Source organism: Camelina sativa, chromosome 16 (assembly GCF_030686135.1).
Source record: "Camelina sativa cultivar CO46 ecotype springtype chromosome 16, ASM3068613v1".
NCBI classification, from domain to species: Eukaryota; Viridiplantae; Streptophyta; class Magnoliopsida; order Brassicales; family Brassicaceae; genus Camelina; species Camelina sativa.
Window position 1 is genome coordinate 16,830,379 of NC_141895.1, and position 10,551 is coordinate 16,840,929.

Consider the following 10,551-nt stretch of genomic DNA (forward strand, 5'->3'; position numbering starts at 1 on the left):
AAACTGACTACCATTCTGGCCGCCTAAGTTACATTTGTTTGATGTGAGACATGTTTAATTCCAAACCCTAAATCCCAAAATTACTCTCTTGAACAACAAGGTGAACCATGAACTTAGTGTATAGACAGTTTGGATTAAAAATAAACAGGAGAGTAAAACTATATCAAACCAGCAAAATCAAAAATTCCTAGGCCATGAATTGTATAAGTTTTTAAAATGTTTTTTTTTTTACTTTTGGTTTTTGGATTTTAGTTTTTAGTTTCTAAATATTTGGTTGTTGATTTTTGCAATTAAAAAGAAAAAAAGATAAATAATGAAAGAAATAACTCATAACCCACATTGAGAAGAATATAAGAAACCAATAGTATAAGACTAGCTACAATGGGGTAGTTTAATTATTAACATGTTAGAAAGAGGAAAAATCATATGTGGATTTATATATGTTGAAGATAAAAAATTCAGGACCATAAGACTATGTACAATGGTTTAATTTTTCAACACTCTCTTTTTAATATTTTAACACTCCACATCATCTTCTCTCTCTTCTACCTAATAATCCAACACCTATTTTAATTTTAACTTGTACTATGGTTTTATTGAATAAAATTCAACACCTTATCCTATCATTTTTATTTTATATTTTATTTGCCGATAATTATTGATGTATAGATAGAAAATAATTTGTAGAATTTTCAATTTTTAAAAATAGTTATTATCGGAATCTATTTCACAAAAATAAATTATTTAAATATATAAAATAACATTTTTTATGTCCTAATAAATAGAATGAGATAAAAATAAGTATTTTGACTCATAAGCTGACATGTGGCTTTAATGGTCCTTATTTCAATTTTTACAACATATTGAATAAATTCAACAGAGTTCAGTCCACCTCATTTTTTTATTTTTTTCAAGAACCTCATTGCAACAATTCAACAGCTGAAAAAAGATTCAATAACCCCATTGTATATGGTCTAAAGACAATGTGGGGCTATGTGAAAAGAACATGTGGGCTGTAAGGTGCACAAACTACACATGAGCTTGAATGTGTCAGAAACTATTGTAATATAAGAAAGCTTTTGGTTATTTTTGAAAATGATATAAAATTTTTAAAAACTAAATTACCTACTTTTTGGGGCCGGAAACTAATTTTGTAAATCATAAATCGCTAGCTATAAAATAGTCTTTCAAAAAAATAAAACCAAAATAGTACTTCAAATATAATAAACATGCAAGGTCTTAGGTAGACCATTTCTAATAGTTGCCTCTATATTTTCCTCTAAATATAGAGATTTCTAAAAATAGAGTAGATGCTTACTTCAATGGTTACCTCAATTTTTTACTCTAAAATAAACATTTAAAGTCTATTATACATTTTTTTATTTTTTATTAATTTCTAAAATAACTTTTAACTTTTAAAATGTATAAATTCTATCCACTTCTTTTTTTGTTTAACAAAAAATCAAGAAAATTATAATATTATATCTTTTCATAATGGTTTTGGAAACCTGAGATTCTTTTCTTTTCATAATGGATTTGGTCATTTAATTGTTAGTTTGTCTGATTGTAGATTGAGAAATGTGAGAATCTTACTATCAATTCATCTATAAATAACATCTTTCATTTTTTTTTCCATTCAACCATTCCAAAATTTTATTGACACATCTTCACTATGTCTGGTTCTCGTTCTTCTGGATATTCTAAAGAAGAAGATAAGTTTTTATGTCAAGTCTATCTAGAAATTTCTCAAGATCCAGTCATGGGTCATTACCAATCATCTGATCATTTTTGGGATCGTATGGTGAAAGCTTTCGAGAACGGAAAAAATGTAACTTGGAGTGAACGTTCGAAAAAATCTCTCCAATGTCGATTTCAAAATATTGAGAGAGCAACAAAAAAACTAAATGTATGCATAAGACAATGTGAAAATAAACGTCAAAGTGGTGCTTCAAGTGATGATATTGTGAGTACTTTATATGATTTTTCAATTAATTTATTGTTGTTTGACTATTATTTTTTTTTATTTTAAAATTATATGTAGTTCAATCAAGCGAAAGAAATGCTAATGCAAGATTCAAGATTCAAATCTGGTTGGAAATTTGATCATGTATGGAACATTATTAAAGACATTAAAAAGTTTAAAGATGGTGTCACCCCGGCTAGAAAGATACCAACATCTTCAGTGTTAAAAAACCTTACCCTTGATTCCGTTATACCATTGTCTCCAGGTTTGTCTTCATTTGCTCTTAATTTAGATGAAGAAAATGATAGAAGTGGCGGATCTTCATCTCAACCACCAAGTGGGGTGAAAAAAATAAAACTAAAAAGAAAAAACAATGATCAAACATCGAATATTATCAAGATTTTAAAAGAAGAGAATAAACAACTTTTGGAGCAACTGAAGAAGACAAGTGAACAAAGACAACAATATTTGGAGCTTCAAAGTGAGAATTTAGCATTGAAAAAACTTAAAGTAAAAAACAAAATTTTATGTCAAGACTTAAGTTTTATAAAAGATCCAAATATTTGTGCCTATATTCAATCTGAGCAAGCAAAAATCTTAAAGAAAAGGATTGATTAACAAGCTCTTTCGGCATCTACTTCATTTGGATATTTTAATAATTTTATTGGATCCGAAAAGAATTTACCATATTATTTAATCACTAATTTATGTTGTGTTAAATTTTATTTTATTAAGAAGATTTTTTTTATTTGGATTTTCTATTTATACTAAGAGAATATCCACGTGATAAGCATGTTTTTTATTATATAGTTACTAACAAATTCAATACTATAATTTGAGTAAAAAAAAGGGGAAACTGTGAGAAGCTTATTCTCAAAACTTTGGTATTCTAACTAAATAAGAAGAAGAAGAAAAACGCTAATTATTCTTATTTGGTGTACTATAAAGTTTGTAAAATATAGTATCCCACGTCTTTCGTAAATAATATTTTAAAAAACATTTACAAAAACACAACCAGCCATATTGATCTTCTTTGATAACACTATCCACACAAAGTACTTTCCTGAAGATTTGATGGTGTGGCTTGTCAATGCTCATTCTTACAAAAACACTTGGGAGTTGGCTAAACAAGAACCTATACAGGCCAAATACGTACGTGGAAAACCTAATATCACCAAACTCATTTGTGTTTTGGTCGCTGGTTTACCGGTCTCTCGTTGAATCTTAGAACATGGCTTCTGATCGAAATGTTAAAAATGGTTATTTATGATTCTCTTGGGGTTAATTAGGTTTGGAGAAACTTTTCTTTTACCTAAAATTAGCCTTGATTAATCAATCCGACTTGGATTCTGATAAATTCGAACAACTTTATGTGGATTGATTGATTATTGAGTGAAGAATTGATTCTGAACATAATTACATGCATGTTATAAATAAATATTGAACTGATGAGTATCCTTGAAGATAGGCCATATGGATGATTAGTATGAAATTTAAGTCCCACTCCACAATAGCATTTAGATTTAGCGGTACCTCTTATGAAACAACGTAAATAAACCAATTTTTACCAAACAACTATGTGTAACAAAAATAAGTAATTTATTATACAACAAAGGTATCAGAATATGAGACATAATAATGTAGTTTAGAGGAGAACTATGTGACTATATATATCTGACAAAATCTCCTCAAAACTGATTTATAACCTAAGTCTAAATTTGCAGCTACTACTTTGAATCTTAATAACATTATTTGTTGCCAAGCTATCAACAAATACACCGCATCGGACCAAGAACCTCACCTCGAAGAGCTTTAACTTCCCAAATTTAACCCGAACCGGTTGGTTAACTCTAATCTTCAATGGTATGTTCCCGGTTCTTTGTTGTTGCTCTTCTAATGTTGTCCTTAAACTCAATGCATTCTGAGTTTGGCCAGTCATTTCTACGTATATCACTGTCGTATTTTCATGGCCTTGGTAAAATTTTGGCAACGACCCTATAAAAAAAAAATCACATAAGTTCAGTTAAGTTAAAATCTGTAAGAAGATCCGAGTTTCATTTGGTATGCTGTAAACCAACTATAATCAGACAAGAAAACCAGCTAACATAAATAAATTCATTTCGTTTTGAGATGTTCAATCCGGATAAACCAATATAATCCGACTCTAACCAAAATATTTGGTTCAGGAAAAGAAACCGAAATAAACCAGTTTGAACTTAGAGTTTGAAGCCTTAACCTTTAGAAACCGAAAGAAAACAAACCGGAGTAAACCAAAATTGACGTACCATTGCTTAGTTGATGTTCCAAGAACCACACAGTAATCTTGCTCCCATCTTCATAGTAAATCCCAATCTTCTCATTCGGATTCTTAGCGGTTATTGTCACGTTAAAAGCCGTAGTCAAACTCGAGTCTTGGTTAAGTGCAAAACGCGTGAGTTGTAACCGGTCAATAGAGTAATCCGGTAGCTTCGGTTTAAAGACAAGGTAGAGTATACCAATCGTCGCGCCTACAACAACAACAAGTAGCAAGAGAAAGCAAAACGTGTAGCAAAAGCATCTACAACAACAGCTTCTTGATCCTCTCTTCTTTGGAGGAGGCAAAGGCACGAACCGTTGGGGCTCTTGGTTCAAAGGGTCTTTGGAAGGGTCTCCTTGTTCTGATCTTGATGAACCACGAGGAACCAAAGGAGCCGTTGGACGTGCCGTTGGGGCTTCTGGGTCGTGGTCCGGATAGATTTTTTGGTGCTGAGACATTTTTGATGACACCAAAGAAGAAGAAGCTTCGTTAGTTGATCTTATATAATTTAGGGGTTAGGGAAATGAAAGTCAATAAGGAAGAACTTTTCAAAGGGGGAGAGACTTATCTATCTATATTATGTGTAGCCTATGTAAGGTTTTAATTTTGTTTATATTGAGATATTATGAAAAACGAGAAGACTAGTTTCCATACAACATGTCACACCTGTAATGTGAATTTGCTTGTGTGTTGAGGCAGCGGTCTTTTATGGAAATTGAAATTGATGTGAATCCATCAAATAAATAAAAAAATCTTAGTAGGTGAACTTGTACACGTAATTCATGTATGTGAACTTGTGTAATATAGATGAAAACAATCTAATGACTTTTAAGAAAACAAATCATACGTCATCAAACAATGAAAAAATATAGTCATTATAGATATTGTTCCATTTCAAATGATTCTTTTATTTTTCTTAATCTCTTTTGCTTTATGTCTTTTTGTTGTTTTGTTAGTATCTAAAAAAAAAAAGTTTGGTTTTAATGTTAAGCTGTTCTTTCATCTATACAGTTTCTACTCAATATCATCTTTATATTCTCGAAATATGTTTTTATATATAATATAATTTTCTTAGTTGTATCTTAGTCTACAAAACAAAATTACACATCTACTTTTGATCAAATAGTTTTTAAAATTAGTGCTTTTGATAATTAGATCGGATACCTTGATTCTGATTTCTGAGTACGTATGTTGTAAAGTCAAGATATCAATTTTTGTTGACCTAATCTCCCTTGACTAATGCAGCTGTTCTCATGCATTCCGTCACGGTTCTTTTTATTTATTTATTTTCCTAACATGCCACTAGATTTTCTTCCGAACAATTATTATTTATTTATTTTGATTAAATTTTAAAATTCATTGATAAAGGTTTGTTATAATGGAGACTAAAAAAAACTATTAAATCTTGTGATAGAGAAAGGAATCCATCTTATTGATTTTTATTTTTTTTCAACGAATATTTCTAGAAGACTATTCTTCTGCTCGTCATATTAAAAACTATTTTCAATTGGTCCTTTTTGCGTATTTGAAAGGTTGTTCGTATATTTCGTTGGATTTTTAAGAGCTACACTACAAAAACGTGACAGTTGCCTATATTTAAACTTATTTTTGTGTCACATACAACCTTACTATTTATTTATCCTACATGAGACAAAATAAGTCTAGAGGAGCCTTGTTTGGTTTGGACATTTTCAGATGGATCTTTCTGATTACACAAATGGTGTGTGATGTGTTCTTTGATTTCATGATGGGACGATGACATACCTCATTTCATAAAACCAAGCCGACGAGTGGGATGTTTACTTCACATCGGATGAGTAACCGACATATAACGTGTTCACGGAGTTTGTATGTGACAAGCGATAAGGTTCCAATTTAGTTTCAGCGTACAACTTAACTTCGACCTTGAATCCGATAGCATCTGGTTTCACTTACTACATAGAAATTTCGAAGCAAACAAGGGATCTTTCAGACGAAAACGTTAGACATAGAAATATCATATAGCCTTTGTCCTTATGACACAAAAACAGACAACTCCCCAGACATGACATCAAAAACAAGCTATCCAAATTGTTTACAATCAAATCTTCTCTTTGTTTTAGGCTTTCTCTTCATAACTAGTTTTCAATCAATGCACGACGGGTTTCAAAGGATGAGCTCTCAGTTCTGATAAGTCCAGACTTGCATCAAGCTCCTCGTCCAGCTCCCCAATAACACCTCTGATAAAATAAAAGAAAAACAATTGCAGTGTTTCCTATGCTTGGCCAAGAAAGAAAAAGAAAAAATACGAGGATGAGATTTACATGTTGTCGCCTCTGATAATGAACAAACCCAACACATGCTGTTGTACCCCTTCCTGAAATATCAAGACAAGTAAACCACTAACACATCAAAAGATCTTACCCTGAAGAGACAGAGAGAGTGTGTGTGAAATATATAGTAAGAGGTGTCGATGCTAAGTGAAAAACTTAAGGGTGGTTTAAAAGCGACTTTGTTCATATTTTGAATCCACCAGACACTAATGGAAGTCAATAATAAGAAACTAAAGATGCAACATGTTTTAGACACAAACAACATATAAGGTATAACCAAAAGAGTTTTCTCCAAGTATCCATCATTTTAACAGAAGCATCTCTATATCCAAGCCAAAAAGATCCATGGATGGGCCCTGACGAATACTAATCCCTTCCAAAAACATTGGTCTAATCGAGTATTGACATGGACACACTCTTGTGCACACAAGAAAACAGAAAGGAATTGTACCTTTAAGCATCTTTAGGAAAACAAAAGTAAATTATGCATAATTACACACTGCCAGTAAAGATTTGACTCACATAGAAGTATCTAAAGCTTTAGTTAAATGCAATCACAATTTTCTTCATTACAATCATATAACATTTGATGAATTAATAGTACTTTATCTATTTCAGTGTATGCACCATGTAGTAAATATATCCACGGTATCTGATATAAATTCTTCCATTCAGAGGCCAATTATTTATTTATTCACTCTCACGTCTCACTACTCAAAGTACTATAGTGACCAGCCAATCTTAAATTTTAGAGTATGTTTGTTCCTTCAATAGATGGCACAACACAAAATAAACCAAGCAATGACTCAATGTATATTATTAGCAAGAACGTACTACCAATTTAAACGTCCAGACAAATAAAAATGCTCTGACAATGAATACAAGTTAAATTAGCATCCTAGTGAGCTTGCATCTCGTTTGTTCTAATTCTAATGCGATCACTAAAGACACAATATGGAGACATCAAGAACTCCAAGACATCAATAGAAACCTCATGAAAATGACTCCACGGTTAGATTAGATGTAGCCACTTAAAGATCCAAACCATTAAACATTGAGGTGAACAAAGTCATAATAATAATAAAAAAACTGGCCAATACTTGCAGAAACTAGTATTTGCAGCCATTCAATTTGGTACTTTAAAACAGAAACCAGAAGTCTAACCTTTGTGGAAAACACACGCTCATGAGATTCATCAAGGATTATATTTGTAGCTTGGTCAAAACCTTTAAGATATCCCTGAAAATTAAAACATCCGCGTTGCTCTCTTTGCTTATATATTTCGATATAACACACAAGAAGAGAAAATAAACATACCACAATGTTGCGTCCATCATTTGTAATCACCGAAATATACTCTGCAACACCAACCAAAAGATAAGCCTTTTATACAATTCATGCGATAACGCATCACTAAATGTTGCTTACTGGAAGAAAAAAAAAAAAAAAAAAGGGCAACTTACGATCAACAAGAGACTCGAGTCCAGTAGCTGTCGCCATACTAACAGTCCAGAGAACAATATATGACCTGAAAGGGATACTAAAATATTAGACTAGGAATTTCATCGAACAGTTGGTGGGCATTAGCAGATAACAAACATAGTTCTACAGATTTTATCACCAAACTTGACATGAACCCAGAATTAATAGAAACAAGAGATCAACCCAGCGTAATTCGACCCAAATCAGAGATGAACCATATGTAAAATTGGTTCCGGTTCCTGGGAATAATTACATCGAAGGGTTTCAAAGTAATAAAAAATGATGAAGACGAAAGATAGAAAAAAAAAAGCTCTAACCTTTACTGCTTCCGAATCAAAACCCAGTTGCTTAGCAGAGCTTTCTGATTCGTAAAGCCCTAAAAAAAACTTCTCACTGCTTTCAGAGAACTCCTCGGCTGTGTGTTTGCCTTTAGAATTAGATGTATAGGTTTAAGAAATTGCTCAATGAAACAATCAAACCGAACCAACATTTTATCCGGTTTAATTCGACAATTTTTTGGTATAACATGTTTGATTTAAGGGGGAGGTATTGGTTTAGGATTTAGAAAGAATTTTAATGACTTTAAAAGTTAGGTAAAATATGTTGTTATTCAATCAAGACTTTTAAAAACTCTTTAAAAATTTGGTGTTATTGGTTGTGGATTTGTAAAAAGTTATCTAAAATCTTGATAAATCTAGTGTTATTGGATTAAGAGTTTTATAAAGTCATTAAAAGTTTTATGTTATTCAAGTAAAACAAAAGAATCTTGGATTGTTAATGAATTCAAATTTTATGTTATTGGTTTAGGATTTTATATCATTTCCTTCATAACAAAAGTCATGAAAACTCTTTCATCAAATAGAAAGATTTTACAAGATTAGAAAAAACAAATCATCAAGATTTTAAAAAACTTCATAAACAATCTCTTAGAATCCTTCATTTTTAACTTTCAATTTTCTATGATTCTAACAATCAGCAAGAACATAAAATCATTAAAATTCTTTCTAAATCCTAAACCAATATCTCCCCCTAAATTGTCATAAGTGGATTCAAGCTAAACCGAAGAGTTGATTAAATTGATAAGTGGATTCAAGCTAAACCGAAATTTATTTGGTATAATTCAGCAAGTTTTTTATTCCAAACCGAAATTTCTGACCCGAACGGGGACAATTTAACCATTAAACCTCCCAAAAATTGTCATAACAAGAAGAGAAAAAAAAAATCATTGAAATATATGAGCAAATAAACAACAATGTCTCCTTATTAAAACTTAAACCACAACAACACGAGTTTATGTCATTATTGCCTAAAGAAGAGTCATGTAACATTGTTGCTGCCTGATGATTCCTCCAACGAACCACCTCTCTTCAGAGTCACATACTTTTCAAAACTCGGTTCCATCAAATCCGCTTTCTTAGCCGTCGATGTGAATCTAAACCGGCTCGAATCGGAGTTGTTGTTGTTAGCCATAGAGTTAAGATCAGCCACTGCTTCAACAATGGAACAAGCTTTAGTAACACATAAAGGCAACAACGCAACCGAGTGGTCTTCAACAACACTCTTCCCATGAAAATTCTTAATATCTTTCAACAACAATGCTGTGTAATTGTTATCTTCGTTCGATACCATATCGAAATCTCGAGACTTCCTCAACGATCTGCTTCTCCTTAACACAACTTGAGGAGGTTCTACAACTGCTGCGGGGCGACTACTCGGGCTAGCAGCTCTACTAGTTCTTGGATTAGGTTTTAGAGACTCTATCGTCTTGTTGTTGTTGTTGTTACAAGATCCGATTCTTGATGAGTTTTGATCAATCTCTCCTAATGGATTTCGTCTATACGGGGATTGCTCCGCCTTTCTTGAATTGCTCCGGCTAAGCGAGGGACCCGTTCTTGCCGGAGACTTTGATCTCGGAGACGCTGCGATTCTACAAGCGTCTCCGATGTTTCTCTTAACCGTAGTAACCCGTTTAACCGACGGCTCTACGTTGTTACTCTTATCAGTCGCCGGAATCGTAACAAACTTTCCCGGTCTGTTGTTGTTAACATTTGGAAACTCCGATCGTTTCGCCGGAGATCTACTCACTCGCCTGCTGCTACCACCGCCGTTGTTTCCTCTTTCTCTGCTTCCGGATCGGTAACTCCTCGAATCATCCCTTTCTCTACTCGGAGTTCGTCTTCTTCGTTCCCGTGGCGAACCGTTCACTCTCTCAACTCCATGGTGACGGTTCCGGTGAGTCTGCATCTCAGCCTCTTCCACCTCCACCGCCGCATCATCGCCGCCGTTTTGGTCAAAATCAAAACTTCTCTTTGAACCAGAGTATCTTCTTGTTTTAGCAGCAGAGTTGCTTCTACTCAGCTTCCCACAGTGTATTAATATAGCATCGACTTCTTCTTTAGTACAGCTCGAGATCCTCACGACAGGTGTTGTAGAGTTCGGTTTCTCAGCAGCTACAGGAGACGAAACTGGAGAGTCTTTATCTGAATCTGTCTTCTTGG

The 10,551-nt window shown here is 33.0% G+C and overlaps 3 protein-coding genes and 1 pseudogene across 6 annotated transcripts in view; 1 reads left to right on the forward strand and 3 right to left on the reverse strand.

Annotated features, from left to right (window-relative positions):
* Positions 1-1,492: 1,492 nt before the first annotated feature.
* On the forward strand, positions 1,493-2,691 carry LOC147925629 (glutathione S-transferase T3-like). The gene is made up of 2 exons (XM_087489783.1): positions 1,493-1,963; positions 2,042-2,691. The coding sequence occupies exons 1-2, from the start codon at positions 1,673-1,675 to the stop codon at positions 2,579-2,581; spliced, it is 831 nt and encodes a 276-aa protein (XP_087345909.1). The 5' UTR covers positions 1,493-1,672; the 3' UTR covers positions 2,582-2,691.
* An 833-nt stretch (positions 2,692-3,524) lies between these two features.
* LOC147925630 (NDR1/HIN1-like protein 6) lies at positions 3,525-4,934 on the reverse strand. The gene is made up of 2 exons (XM_087490218.1): positions 4,249-4,934; positions 3,525-3,958 (listed from the first exon to the last, which is right to left on the reverse strand). Exons 1-2 carry the CDS (start codon positions 4,715-4,717, stop codon positions 3,663-3,665), a joined length of 765 nt encoding a protein of 254 aa, XP_087346344.1. The 5' UTR covers positions 4,718-4,934; the 3' UTR covers positions 3,525-3,662.
* A 1,270-nt stretch (positions 4,935-6,204) lies between these two features.
* On the reverse strand, positions 6,205-8,560 carry LOC147925631 (sm-like protein LSM8). Of its 3 annotated transcripts, none has more exons than XM_087492040.1 (6): positions 8,371-8,560; positions 8,035-8,099; positions 7,889-7,929; positions 7,736-7,810; positions 6,563-6,615; positions 6,205-6,478 (listed from the first exon to the last, which is right to left on the reverse strand). In XM_087492040.1, exons 2-6 carry the CDS (start codon positions 8,069-8,071, stop codon positions 6,388-6,390), a joined length of 297 nt encoding a protein of 98 aa, XP_087348166.1. In that variant the 5' UTR covers positions 8,072-8,099; positions 8,371-8,560; the 3' UTR covers positions 6,205-6,387. The 3 variants fall into 3 exon arrangements, with proteins under 3 accessions (XP_087348166.1, XP_087348167.1, XP_087348165.1); XM_087492041.1 differs by lacking the exon at positions 8,371-8,560 and adding an exon at positions 8,237-8,287; XM_087492039.1 differs by lacking the exon at positions 8,371-8,560 and having other exon boundaries at positions 8,035-8,118.
* Positions 8,561-9,257: 697 nt separating this feature from the next.
* The window catches only part of LOC147925632 (uncharacterized protein At1g65710 pseudogene), a 1,553-nt pseudogene continuing 259 nt past the window's right edge, over positions 9,258-10,551 (reverse strand). Inside the window, exon 2 of the transcript XR_015585024.1 lies at positions 9,258-10,546. The product of XR_015585024.1 is annotated as an uncharacterized protein At1g65710 pseudogene (transcript). The remainder of the gene's footprint in view (positions 10,547-10,551) is intronic.